The following is a 14,493-nucleotide window of genomic DNA, read 5'->3' on the forward strand; positions in this document are numbered from 1 at the left end:
GAACCAAACGGGACGATCGCCTCAAGATGCCTAATTGGAAAGGTGTCAGAAAGACAAACTGCTCCCAAAATGGGGAATGGATGGGGGAAACCAAGCAGGAGGCGAAGATGGCTAAATATTGACCAAACTTTTCATTGGCTGCTGTGTTTTCTGTTTTTAGTTTTGTTTACAAAGTTGCTGCAAACATAAATCTCTGGACTGCGGGGCAGAGTGGTGGAGGGATGTAAACATTCTCTCAGGTTGTGGGTGTCACAGTCAAAGACCACAGTTTATTGCCCACCCCTTGTTGCCCTGAGCAGTTGGTCATGGGTCTCTTTCTTCATGATGTGATGGTAACATCTGTCACTAGGTGGAGTGCTGGCCAGATGTGGAGAGGGAGCCCAGATGTTGGTTTGCAGCCTGGTTCCGTTGCGAGGCTTAGAGATCCTTCCGTAAGTTCAGAACTGCTGTTGGTTTACTGATACATTGAGCATGATAATTCAGTTGCTGCACACTGGCCTTTAGGACTGTGTTAGTAGTGATGGAAGAGCTGGGGGAAGATGTGGGATTAATTGGAATGCTCTTCAAAAGAGCCAGTGGAGACCTGTTGGGCCAAATGGCCTACTTCCATGCTGTGCTAATCTGTGTAATTGTAGAAATTGCAGAAACCAATTTGTGCACAGCAAGCTCCTGCAAACAAATAATGACCAGATCATCTGTTTTGGTGATGTCAGGTGAGGGGATAAATTGTGGCCAGGGCACAGGTGAGAACTGCACTGCTCTTTTTAGTGTCATAAGATCTTGTACATCCACCCGAGAGGGCAGCCAAGAGAGGAAAAGAAAAGTTGAGGACCATACCCTTTAGAAGGTCTCGTGGCGCAGTGGGTAGCGTCCTTGCCTCTTGATGGCCAAAGAAGATGCATTCACAACAGGGCCAAACAGGTTGATTATCAACTTGTAAATCCTTCCAACACACGCCAATGGCATGTGGTAAGAGTGGGAGAGTGTCCTGGTCAGCCATACTTGTTGTGAAGTGGTGCCCCTCAAGCTGAAGCCTCTGGCTTTATCCTAACAACTAACAGATGTAAGTATGTGCTTTGTCTGACTTGTGTGTCTCTAGTTGTGGGAAGTCTAATAACCTTTAATCCTTATCTTTCTTTAAACTCTCCACTGGGACAGCTCCTGATATGTCGGAACTACAAAGGCGATGTGAACATGTCGGAAATTGAGCACTTCATTCCGATTCTAACACAGAAAGAAGATGAAGGGGCACTGTCTCCACTGCTGACACATGGCAAAGTTCATTTCTTGTGGATTAAACACAGCAACCTGTACCGTATCCTTTCTATAGTCTAGAGAATGTCTGCACCGAATGGCGTATAAGTACTTGGAATTGTCTGGAACCAGAGTGATAATAGATTCACAGGTTGTTCCAACATGCAGGTTAATTGTGGGCTGGAATGCTAGATCAGTTCTTCTGGCTTTGCCACTCCTTCTTTAATTGCTAGTCATTTGACTAAGCTGTCGCCATGGTTAGTTGTGCGTGCCCTCCCTTCCTCCCTCTGGCGCTTGCACTCTCCTCCCAGAGAGACTTCACAAAGTCTTTCCTCACCATCACCTTGTGACAAAATTGTGCAACTACACTGTGACAACTCACATGCCAAAGAGACAAGTCTCCTCCAACTTTCTGCCCTCGATCATCGTCCAGTCAGCCACACTGGTGTGAGCAAGCGAATGTCTGGATGGGCCAGGGTGAGAAGGAGCGAATCTGCACTGCAGGAACTATGACCGTGTAATCTGAGCCTGTTAGGGGTCTGGGCTGATCCAACTATAAATATTCCACGTTGTTGCTCAGTAAAGACCTTTGCACTTGTCCCTTCTACGAACACATCAAAATCTGGCTCATAACACAAGAATTAAGAGCAGGAGTAGGTCATTCAACCCCTTGACCAGGTTCCATCATTCGAGAAGATCGTGGCTGATCTGATTGTGGCCTTAACTCCCTGCGCCACCCCCATAACCCTGACTCCCTTGTCGATCAAAAATCTGTCCAACTCAACCGCCGCTCCTCTCTGGCGGAGAGAAGAAATTCCCCCTCATCTCCGTCTTATATGGGAGACCCCTTATTTTGAAACTGTGTCCCTGAGTTCTTAGATTCTCCCACGAGGGGAAACATCCTCTCAGCATCTATTCAGTCAAGCCCCCTCAGGATCTGATACGTTTCAATAAGATCACCTCTCATTCTTCTAAACTCCACCAAGCATGGGAGCAATCTGCTCAACCATTCCTCATAAGACAAACTCCTTCATCCCAGGAATCAGCCGTTATGGCACGGCTGATGGTAAATTCCAAGCTGCCCAAACCCCAGTTACAATTACATTTAAACACAGGATTGGCTTTACACAGTAAACAGTACTTTAAAACAGCTCCACAAGATCTTAATAATAAAAGCAAAAAACTGCGGATGCTGGAAATCCAAAACAAAAACAGAAACAGAAATACCCGGAAAAGCTCAGCAGGCCTGGCAGCATCGGCGGAGAAGAGCACAGTTGACGTTTCGAGTCCTCATGACCCTTCAACAGATTGGACAGATTTTTTCTGTTGAAGGGTCATGAGGACTCGAAACGTCAACTGTGCTCTTCTCCGCCGATGCTGCCAGACCTGCTGAGTTTTTCCAGCTATTTCTGTTCCTGTTTTTGTTCCACAAGATCTTAACTACTCTCAGAGCTAACCTTTCCCTTTTCTGTTCAGCAGCTATCCTTATAGATTTCAAAATCTATAGAATTCCCGTCATTTTTATCACACAGTGCCATTTTTCCTTCGGGTGTCCTCTGAGGCTGACAGCAACTGGTTCTTCAGGTCTGACCTTGTTCACACTGTCTCCTGGGAGATCTGACCAGCTACCCTGCTGTCTCCTGGGAGATCTGACCAGCTACTCTGCTGTCTTCTGGGAGATCTGACCAGCTACCCTGCTGTCTCCTGGGAGATCTGACCAGCTACTCTGCTGTCTTCTGGGAGATCTGACCAGCTACCCTGCTGTCTCCTGGGAGATCTGACCAGCTACTCTGCTGTCTTCTGGGAGATCTGACCAGCTACCCTGCTGTCTCCTGGGAGATCTGACCAGCTACCCTGCTGTCTCCTGGGAGATCTGACCAGCTACTCTGCTGTCTCCTGGGAGATCTGACCAGCTACTCTGCTGTCTCCTGGGAGATCTGACCAGCTACCCTGCTGTCTCCTGGGAGATCTGACCAGCTACCCCCTCACATAGGCTGCAGTATTTCCTTAAATGCGTTCCTTCCTTTTGATCTCTCTATTGTTTCAACCAGTCTCTTTAGAAATGCTTTCTTCCCAGACTTGATTAGACTCTTCTTTAGCTCTTAGATTTAAAAAAAAGTAAACTTACCCTGTCTTTACCTTATTTACTTACACCTTTTTACAAGCTGCATATATCCTCCTTTGAACTAAAACAACTCAGTTCGAAACTATTCCTGTTATTGTTTTATGTAAAACTGATTGAAGGGTTCATGAACACATCAAGACCACTTCTTACTATTGGCTTTAGACTCTTGCAGTCACTCTGGCTCTTAGTCCAATTACCATATTTACACCTCCAACAGCCTGTCTTCCAGCACATAAGAAATATGACAGGGTTATTAACAGGAGAAAAATATTACAATTTCTTGTTTTCTTGACCCAGCCTAGTGAACCGTCGCTGAACTATTTGCAATGTTAGTATACCCCTCTTTAAGGTGGCCAAAATTCATGGTAAGCAGCCTGTCACCTTTCCACATTAGCTCACACCCAAAAAGTACAGGAATAGGCCTTTCAGCCCATCGAGCCTGTTCTGACATTCAATGAGTTCATGGCTGATCTATATCCTAACTCCAAATATCCTGGGTTAGGGAGAGAATCTTCTGGCATTCCTGCCCCTGATTCCATCTAGAAGGAGAAGGTCAACAGACGCGTAGGAACACCACCACCTGCAAATTCAAGCCACTCACCATCCTGACATGGAAATATATCGCCGTTCTTTCACTGTCACTGGGTCAAAATCCTGGAACTCCCTCCCTAATAGCACTGTGGGTGTACCTACACCACATGGACTGCAGCGGTTCAAGAAGGCAGCTCACCACACCTTCTCAAGGGCAATTAGGGATGGGCAACAAATGCTGGCCTAGCTAGTGACGCCCACATCCTATTAAAGAAATTTTTTAAAAGATCTAAGGTATCAGAACCAAAGACCAATTAGCACCCGCTAAACCAAATCAGTGCAAAGCATTGGGAGAGGAGATTTAAGAGAGAGGTAGGTCAATTGAAAGTGTAAAGATGTGATACATTGATTATGACGAAGTGTTTTTTATGCTTAACCTAGCGGTCAGTGGTTGCAACTACAACAAAAAATGCAAATGCCTCCCTTGTCTATGCATTCTTATACAAAATCATACAGGTAAAGACCTCGCTTTATATTTAAATCATGGTATAAGGGATCCATGGAGGTCTTGTGGTGCAGTGGGTAGTGTCCCGGCCTCTGAGCCAGAGGCTCTGAGCTCAAGTCCCACATCAAGTTGCTATTCTACACGATGGGGTCAGGGTAGTGAGTGTCAACCAGCACGACTGTCTCCATGTGAAACACTCCCCACATGATGGCTAGTGAATGGGAATCCTGGTATCATTGGACATTACCTAGTTGTAACAAAGTCTAAAGAGTCAACCATGAGTGTGGAACTACAATCTACAGTCACATGTTGGCCAGACGGGATAGAAGTGGGAGGTACGATACCCTGAAAGGCACGAGTGAACCTTCTCCTGCCCAAATCCCCAATGTCAAATTCCTGGATTAATTACATTGACTGCACTAAAGCAGGCCATTTGGCCCAACTGGCTTATGCCAGTATTTTATGCTTCATACAAATCTCCTCCCACTCTCCTTCATCTCACCTGACCCTTCCTTCTATTCCTTTCTCTCTTGTGTGTTTATCTAGCTTCCCCTTAAATGTGTCTGTTATTTGGCTCAATTTCCCTTTGTGTTTTCACATTCTCCTTACTCTTTATTTTTGGTAAAGAATTTCCTCCTGAATCCCCTCACACAATGAGGCATGATGGCATGGCAAGAGGCCATTCAGCCCATCGAGTTCACGGTGAGATTTGAACTCCCAACCTGAATTCTGCACTGTTAGCTCAGTATCAGAGCCATGGGCTAAGGGCCTGAGCTGTGACAGTAGATCGCAGACAGGTTGTTTGGAGACAGGTGGTGTCATGGTAACGTCACTGGACTAGTAATGCAGAGGCTCAGGCTAATGCTTTGGGGACATCAGCAGCTGGTGGAATTTAAATTCACTTAATTAATATGGAATGTAAAGGCAGTCTCACTAATGGTGACCATTTAGGGGGAGGCAATGGTGTAGTGATATTGTCACTGGACTAGTATTTCAGAGACCCAGGGTAATGCTCTGGGGACCTGGGTTCTAATCCCACCCTGGCGAATGGTGAAATTTGATTTCAATAAAAATCTGGAATTAAAAGTCTAATGATGACCATGAAACCATTGTCATGAAAGCCCATCTGGTTCACTAATGTCCTTTAGGGAAGGAAATCTGTCTCCCTTACTCGGTCTGGCCTACATGTTACTTCAGATCCACAGCAATGTGGTTGACTCTGAAATGGCCTAGGAGGCCACTCAGTTGTATCAAACTGCTAAAAGTCTCAAAGGAATGAAACTGGTTGGACCACCTGGCATCTACCTAGGCACCAGAAACGACAACCTCAGCTCTGTCAACCCTGCAAAGTCCTCCTTACTAACATCTGGAGGCTTGTGCCAAAATTGGGAGAGCTGTCTCACAGACTAGTCAAGTGATAGCCTGACATAGTCATACTCACAGAATCATACCTTGCAGACAATGTCCCAGACACCATCATCACCATTCCTGGTATGTCCTGTCCCACCGACAGGACAGGCCCAGCAGAGGTGTTGGCACAGTGGGATACAGTTGTGAGGGAGTTCCCTGGGAGTCCTCAACATTGACTCTGGACCCATGAAGTCTCATGGCATCAGGTCAAACATGGGCAAGGAAACCTCATGCTGATTACCACATACCGCCCTCCCTCAGCTGATGAATCATTGCTCCTCCATGTTGAACATCACTTGGAGAAAGCACTGAGGGTGGCAAGGGCGCAGAATGTACACTGGGTGGGGGACTTCAATGTCCATCACCAAGAGTGGCTCAGTAGCACACTACTGACTGAGCTGGTCAAGTCCTAAAGGACATAGCTGCTAGACTGGGTCTACGACAGGTGGTGAGGGAGCTAACAAGAGGGAAAAACATACTTGACCTCATCCTCACCAACCTGTCTACTGCAGATGCATCTGTCCATGACAGTATGGGTAGGAGCGACCACCCCGCAGTCCTTGTGGAGATGAAGTCCCGTCTTCATGTTAAGGATATCCTCCACCATGTTGTGTGGCACTACCACCATGCTAAATGGGATAGATTTTGAACAGATATAGCAACTCCAGTCTGGGCAACCATGAGGTGCTGTGGACCATCAGCAGTAGCAGAATTGTACTCAACCACAATCTGTAACCTCATGGCCTGGCATATCCCCCACTCTACCATTACCACCAAGCCAGGGGATCAACACTGGTTCAATGAAGAGTGCAGGAGGGCATGCCAGGAGCAGCACCAGGCATACCTAAAAAAAAATGAGGTGTCAACCTGGTGAAGCTACAGCACAGGATGATTTGCATGCCAAACAGCGTAAGCAGCAAGTGATAGAGCTAAGTGATTCCACAACCAACGAATCAGAGCTAAGTTCTGCAGTCCTGCTACATCCAGCCATGAATGGTGGTGGGCAATTAAACAACTCACTGGAGGAGGCTCCACAAATATCCCCATCCTCAATGATGGAGGAGCCCAGCACATCAGTGCAAAAAATAAGGCTGAAGCATTTGCTACAATATTCAGCCAAAAATGCCGAGTGGATGATCCATCTCGGCCTCCTCCGGAGGTCCCCAGCATCACAGATGTCAGTCTTCAGCCAATTTGTTTCACTCCACTTGATATCAAGAAACAGCTGAAGGCACTGGATACTGCAAAGGCTATGGGCCCTGACAATATTACTGCAATAGTACTGAAGACTTGTGCTCCAGAACTTGCCGCGCCCCTAGCCAAGCTGTTCCAGTGCAGCTACAACACTGGCATCTACCCGGCTATGTGGAAAATTGCCCAGGTAAGTCCTGTACACAAAAAGCAGGACAAATCCAACCTGACCAATTACCACCCCGTCAGTCTACTCTCGATCAGCAGTAAAGTGATGGAAGGGGTCATCAACACTGCTATCAAGCAGCATTTGCTTATCAATTATCTGCTCTCTGACACCCAGTTTGGGTTCTGCCAGGGCCACTCAGCTCCTGACCTTATTACAGCCTTGGTTCAAACATGGACAAAAGAGCTGAACTCCAGATCTGAGGTGAGAGTGACTGCCCTTGACATCAAGACAGCATTTGACCGAGTGTGGCATCAAGGAGCCCTAGCAAAACTGGAGTCAATGGGAATCAGGGGGAAAACTCTTTGCTGGTTGGAGTCATACCTAGCACAAAGGAAGATGATTGTGGTTGTTGGAGGTCAATCATCTCAGCTCCAGGACATGACTGCAGGAGTTCCTCAGGGTAGTGTCCTAGGCCCAACCATCTTCAGCTGCTTCATCAATGACCTTCCTTCTAACATAAGGTCAGGAGTGGGGATGTTCGCTGATGATTGCACAATGTTCAGCACCATTCGCAACTCCTCACATACTGAAACAGTCCATGTCTAAATGCAGCAAGATCACACAAGATTGAGATTGCACGTTTGAGAGCTGAATGGTTGAATAAAATCACCAACCTCCTCAAAGTTGCTGTCAAAAATGAACACATCTTGTTGCTAAGTAGCAGAGCCCATCACCCCCCAGGCCCCTTCCCACCTTCACTCATCCAATTAGTTCGATTAGAAGGTGGCACTGGCTGCTAAGTAGCAACCCTGACACCATGGCACAAATGATTTCTTAGTTGGCAACATACTACCCAATGATGCGAATGAGCCTGGCACATCAGGAAGATCCCACAGTCTCTGCTGAGGTAGCTGATTGGAGTTGGGACTCTCAACAATCACCACGGGCTAAAGAGAGGAAGGGAAGAATCAGCAGGGGCTATTTACGCCTGAGCACAGCCATTGGACTTGGAATACAAAGTGCATGGGCATTGGGGGAGGTTGGCTTTAGCCATTCTGTTTACCTCGCCTTGGCCTGTTGTCTCTCACTGTCCAGATTGGCATTTGCATAAGATATTAGAGCGCTGCTGGCGCTCTTTGAGGTATATCCCAAGAATCAGCATCTTACAGAGCAGACATTGCAGGGTGGGAGTAGGGAAAGGCCTCAAAATCATCATTCATTATACTTAAACTTATAATGGCTAATGGCTGACACCTGTACCCTTCCCAGGTCTTCACCGAATACTTTAAGGAGCTGGAGGAGGAGAGCATTCGGGACAACTTTGTGATTGTTTACGAGCTCCTGGACGAAGTGATGGACTTTGGTTTCCCGCAGACCACAGATAGTAAAATCCTGCAGGAGTGAGTGTCCGCGACTCATCCTTCCTCAGGGCGCTCGTCAGCCCAAGAGAAATGGCCTAGTGTCAGTCACTGTGCAGGGATCCCCCAAATATTAACACCAGGCAGGAGGTCATCTGGGTTGTGGGAGGCGGGGGGTGGGTTGAGGGTTGGGCAGCATCATGAGAGCTGGTTGGATGAAGCAGGGAGGGGTCTTCGCCTGTTGTCAATATTTGTGTGTGCCTTCTGGAACACAATACAGAAATACCCTCTCTCACTTAGGAACAAGAGGAGGCCATTCAGCCCCTCGAGCCTTTTCTGCTGTTCATTGAAATCTTGGATGATCTGTGACCTAACTCCATAAACCTGGCTAACAAAAACCTACCAGTCTTAGTTCTAAAATTAATCTAAATTAATAGTAACTTAAACCTGTCTAACATCCAAGGAGTTCCAAACTCCTTCCACCTTTCGCATGAAGAAACGTTTCCTAATTTCATTCTTGAAAGGTCCAGCTCTAATTTTTAGCCAAGGTAAAAGCAAAATACTGCGGATGCTGGAAATCTGAAAGAGAAACAGAAAATGCTGGAAAAACTCAGCAGGCCTGACAGCGTCTGTGGAGAGAGACACAGAGTTAACGTTTTGAGTCCATATGACCCTTCTTCAGATTGAAGAAGAGTCATACGGACTCGAAACATTAACTCTGTTTCTCTCTTCACAGATGCTGTCAGACCTGCTGAGTTTTTCCAGCATTTTCTGTTTCTCTTTCGAATTTTTAGCCGATGGTTTCGCAATCTCAGGTGAGTATGTTTTGAATGCAGTGCTGAGTTGGAATGTTAAACTGCTGCATTCAATGAGGAGATTTTTTTTGTGAGATACAATGTAGAGTAAATTCACCTCCCTCTTTCTCCAGCCCCTCATTTCCCATCTCTGCTCACCCCAACTTCCCCTCCCCAACCATCAGCCATGGCTTGCACAGGTTAATTGCGCTCATTCTCTCTAATCCATAAGGCTGAACATCCTGCCCTAGTCACTGCAGTGAGCAAGCAAAGGGCCTCACCCTGCCAAAGCTGTGTCCACTTGGAACTCTGAGCTCCGCAGGGATCGGAGCTTTGACCCCTGGCCCCAGACCTGGAATGAGCAGTGGTCTGGGATGCCAGACCAGGTTGTGAGTACCCCTCCTTCATCTTTGACACCAGAAGTAATGTCCATCGTCATTGCCGGCCTAGTCTGGCTCCAGCCAGCAGAGTGGGGTTGTGTTGTTTATTTCCTTTTCCTCTTTCTCCGATCCCATTTGTTTCCCCTCCTTTACCAAATGCGCTGACTAGCATTAGAAAATAAGGGGCAGAATCTAACATTCCCCCACCACTGGAATTGTAGGCCATCGGTGGGTGGGGTGGTGGCTGTAAAATTTCTCTGATGGCCTTCCCACCAGGCTCACACCTACCTGACCTCTCCACAGTTTTATGCTTGGGTAGTTGAGGCTTAAGCTGGCCTGCCCTTGCTCCAATTGAGGCCCTTAAGTGGCCTATTATTGACCACTGGAGGGCCGTCTCCTGCCCAGCCTCATTTTTCAGGCTGGCAGGAGGAGGTCAGGGGCAGGGGAAAGCCCATTGAGTAACTCTGCTCAGGCCTTGGGCAGGAAGTGGTGGGCGGGGTGGGGGGAGGGGGGGGCGGGGGGTGCGCGGGTGGGTGGTGGAGACACCTCCTTTCGACATCGGGTGCCCTCACCATAAGACATAGGAGCAGAAATTAGGCCATTCGGCCCATCGAGTCTGCTCCGCCATTCAAGCATGGCTGATAAGTTTCTCAACCCCATTCTCCCGCTTTCTCCCCAAAAGGTCCAGCCCCTGCAGGTTGCTTGTTGGGTGCTAAGTGGCTGTGAGGCAGGCAGTATTGGCAGGGATGTGTTCTCCATCTACTCTTCGGATGACAGGAAGGGACACCTCGCCATCCTAAAAATCCTGGCCAAGAAGTAGGAGCAGGAGTTTGCTCTTCAAGCCTGTTCGACTATTCAGCAAGATCGTGGCTGATCTTCAGCTTCAACTCCACTTTCCTGCCTTTATTCCCTTAGTGTCCAAACATCTATTGACCTCCATCTTGACTATACTCAATGACTGAGCATCCACAGCTCTCTGGAGTAGAGAATTGCAAAGATTCACAACGCTCTGACTGAAGACATTTCTCCTCTTCTCAGTCCGAAATGATTGACCCCTTATCCTGAAACTGAGTTCTAGACTCAGGGGCAGGGGAACAGTCGCTCAGCATCCACCCTGTCAAGCCCATTAAGAATTTTATATGTTTCAATGAGGTCAACTCTCATGCTTCTAACCGCAGAAAGTATGGTGCAACATGTAACCATGGGGACAGTGGCAGCAGTGTGTGTACCATCTACAAGATGCACTGCAGGAACTCACCAAGGCTACTGAGACAGCACCTTCCAAACCCATGATTACTACCATCTAGAAGGACAAGGGCAGCAGATACATGGGAACACCACCACCTGGAAGTTCCCCTCCAAGCCACTCACCATCCTGACTTGGAAATATATTGCCGTTCCTTCACTGTCGCTGGGTCAAAATCCTGGAACTCCCTTCCTAACAGCACTGTGGGTGGACCAACACCACATAGACTGCAGCGGTTCAAGAAGGCAGCTCACCACCACCTTCTCAAGGGCATCTAGGTATGGGCAATAAATGCTGGCCTAGCCAGCGAAGCCCACATCCCATGAGCGAATAATTTTTAAAAAGAGCCTTGTTATTCTTCACTCAATTGTCTATTCTCTGTGAGTACAGAGAATGCCCATCAACAGCACAGCGCAATTAATTCCAACCTTGCGGAACATCCACTTCCCAACAGAGTGCAGTAACGCAGGCTGGCTTTTATTTTCTGTCCACCATCCCCGCCCCATTCCACTGAGCCACTGAGAAGGGTTGTTAGGCGCCCATCGGAGCTGATTTTGGAGATCCCAACATGGTTCAAATCTCCTGTCCCATCCCAGTTTGGATCCTGTCTGTATTAAGTGAGCTGTTGGTGGTTCTATTTCAGGCCTAAGGTGGACAGATTTAGAGACTTTTCACAGTTTATAAGCAAGTGGAGAGGTAGGGAAAATCGGGGTTGTTGGGACCACAGGAGAACAAAATATTGACAGGGATGGTGGCTCGAGGCAAAGAGGAATGGGATAATAAAGAAACAAAGGATGGCACTGGTCCAACCAAGGCAAGGAAAGGTGAACGAACAAGAGCCTTGGTTTGAAATCATGGTGATGGGGGTTGGATTGGGGTTGAGCTGTCTGTTTCTTTGTACATTGTGTTCTGACTGGGAGCAAGGTGACTTGACTCACAGCTGGTTGCCTTTGTTTCAACTGGACAGATATATCACACAGCAGGGGCAAAAACTGGAAGTAGCTGCCCCACGTCCGCCAGCCACTGTCACTAATGCTGTGTCCTGGAGGTCAGAGGGCATCAAGTACAAAAAGAACGAGGTCTTTATTGATGTCATTGAAGGGGTCAATGTGTTGGTGAGTATTGCTTTTTGAGGTAAGTGATTGTCATTCCACACATAATCTCTTAACCTGGCAAGTCCAGGAAGGCTGAAATTCTGCCCGTTACTTGGGTATAGTTCTCTGTAAGAACCCTTGAGGGTGCAGTTCTGTGAGGACAATATCAACCTGCATTTCAGTGTTTCTAGCACAGGAACATTTCTCAACATGCTTCGCGGGGACATAATTCTTCTTGAAGATGGACAAGCCAAAGGGAGAGGTTTTCGGAGAGTTAACCCACGTCGGTCAGAGAGGTCCTTTTAAGGAAGGTGGTACTGGAGCTGGAGAGGCGAAGGAGTTTGAGGAGGAAATCCGGGAGGGTGGGGCCTAGGAAGCTGAAGGCATGGCCAATGAGTTGGAGAAACGCAGGGTTTGGGGTGTGGTGTCGGGGGAGGTGGCGGTTGGGTTTGAGGAGGTTACAGAGACAGTGAGGGGTAGGGCCATGAAGAGATTTACACCCAAGCTAGTTTTAAATGTGAAACTCCGGGGTGACTGGAAACCGATGTGAGTCCGCGAAGGACAGAAGTACAAGTGAGCAGGACATGGTGGTGGATGGGATACGGGCAGCAGAGTTACGGGCAAGTGGAGGTTGGGGGAATGGGAGGTCGGCTGGGTGTCTGGAAGCCATCGAGTCATTATGGCAGAGAAGGAGGCCATTCAGTCCATACCAAAGTGACAGAGGCTTGAATGAGAGATTTGCCAGCAAAGAGGAAATCGGCTGAGTATACTAGCCAGGGAATCTTGCTGCTTTTCCAAGTGGTATAATGTAGCTTTAACTGGTTTTCTGGCTGCGGATGGGCTTGAGTCCAGTGAGAATCCACCCGGGATATCCAGTAGAGATTTACAGACAGGAAATCTGGGGCAGACTCGGGACTAATGGAACCCCACTCTCTCAAAGACCTATTCCCATCCTCGGCTCAGGAAGTGTGGTTTCCACACAACATAAAAACCATTGGGAAGATTGAGAACTGAACGTCTTTCCTGGGGCAGAGATGGACATGGCGACTGTGCTGCTCAGCTCCGGTGAAGGGCTCGAACTGATTTGCCGTTGAGTACATCCTTGCTATGGCTTATTGAGAGTTGTAATAGTGACAGTCTGCCTCCTCCCCACATAAAGCTTCAGCCAACCTATCAGTCCCTTGGCTTGTTTCCACCAATTATATCACACAAAGGAAAGGTAGCTATTTGAATGCGTTATTTGAGAGAAAGAGGAAATGTGTTTCCCATCGATCATTCCCAAAGCTCTCCAGCATTAGGATTTTTCCTTGCCTTGTGTTGTAGACTGATTGACAGGTTGATTGCTTTCATAGAATGATGCCATTCAGCAGGAGACCATTTGGCCCATTGTGCAGCTGCTACCTCCTTGGTAGTCCCACTCCCGTGCTCTTCCCCATAGCCCTGCACATGTTTCCCCTTCAAGTATTTATCCATATCCCTTTTGAAAGTTCATTATTCAATCTGTTTCCACTGCCCATTTCAGGCAGCACATTCCAGGGTCCTAACCACTTGCTGTGTTTTGAAAATGTTTTTTGTTGTCACTTCTGGTTCTTTTGCAAATCGTCTTAAATTTCGCCCCCCCTGTTCACTGACCTTTGTGTGACTGGAAACTCTTTTCCTTATTTACTCCAGTAAAACCCTTCATGATTTCGAACAGCTCTGTCAAATCGCTTGTTCTCCTTTCGAGCAGAGAAGGCTAACCCCAGCTTCTCCACATAACTCCGATCCTTCACCCCCTACTCTCCATTGCAGTAAATCTCTCCTGCACCCTCTCCAAAGCCCGGTGATTAATAACAGCTCCGTTATCATTGCCTCGTGTGACAACCCAGCGAGGTAGGAGGTGGCCATGGCCTTTTATCCCTGTGACCCCTCTCGCCTCTCCTTGTCTTTGGTTAGGTCAGTGCCAATGGGAACGTTCTGCAGAGCGAGATTGTCGGCAGTGTGAAGCTACGGGTCTTTCTCTCAGGAATGCCGGAACTTCGGCTGGGACTAACGACAAGGTCCTCTTCGAACTAACAGGGCGTAAGTAGCTTGGCAGCATCCTGTCGGTCTGGTGACTATCTAATCAATGTCCTGATAAGATAACACAAAGAGTTCTACTGCCTGTGCTATCAGAGGAAATAGTTGCTTCGTGTGATAGTCTTTTGAGTCTAGGGTTACATTTGAAGGAGTGTTTGCTGAGAGAAATGTAGCTTGTTCCTTGAATGCTAGAGCTCAGGGACTTGCTGGTGGGAATGATCTCAGTAGATCCACAGGTCAGTTAGAGGCTACTTACTGGAAGATTCTCAGTTTTGGCAGCTGATCTTCCTCTCTCCTGGTCATCACAAGGCCAGAAAAAGACATTATATAGATGGCATTTACACCTCTTCATTTGTGTGGTTTTTGGTGTTTTGCGTG

The 14,493-nt window shown here is 47.6% G+C and overlaps 1 protein-coding gene across 1 annotated transcript in view; it reads left to right on the forward strand.

Annotated features, from left to right (window-relative positions):
- LOC144668957 (AP-1 complex subunit mu-1-like) overlaps positions 1 to 14,493 on the forward strand; it is a 39,359-nt gene that overhangs the window by 9,434 nt on the left and 15,432 nt on the right. The window contains 6 exon segments of the mRNA XM_078531462.1: positions 1,159 to 1,315; positions 4,359 to 4,426; positions 8,455 to 8,585; positions 11,931 to 12,078; positions 13,993 to 14,083; positions 14,086 to 14,118. Of these exon segments, the coding sequence (XP_078387588.1) occupies positions 1,159 to 1,315; positions 4,359 to 4,426; positions 8,455 to 8,585; positions 11,931 to 12,078; positions 13,993 to 14,083; positions 14,086 to 14,118 (628 nt within the window).

This window comes from Cetorhinus maximus, chromosome 28 (assembly GCF_964194155.1).
Source record: "Cetorhinus maximus chromosome 28, sCetMax3.hap1.1, whole genome shotgun sequence".
NCBI classification, from domain to species: Eukaryota; Metazoa; Chordata; class Chondrichthyes; order Lamniformes; family Cetorhinidae; genus Cetorhinus; species Cetorhinus maximus.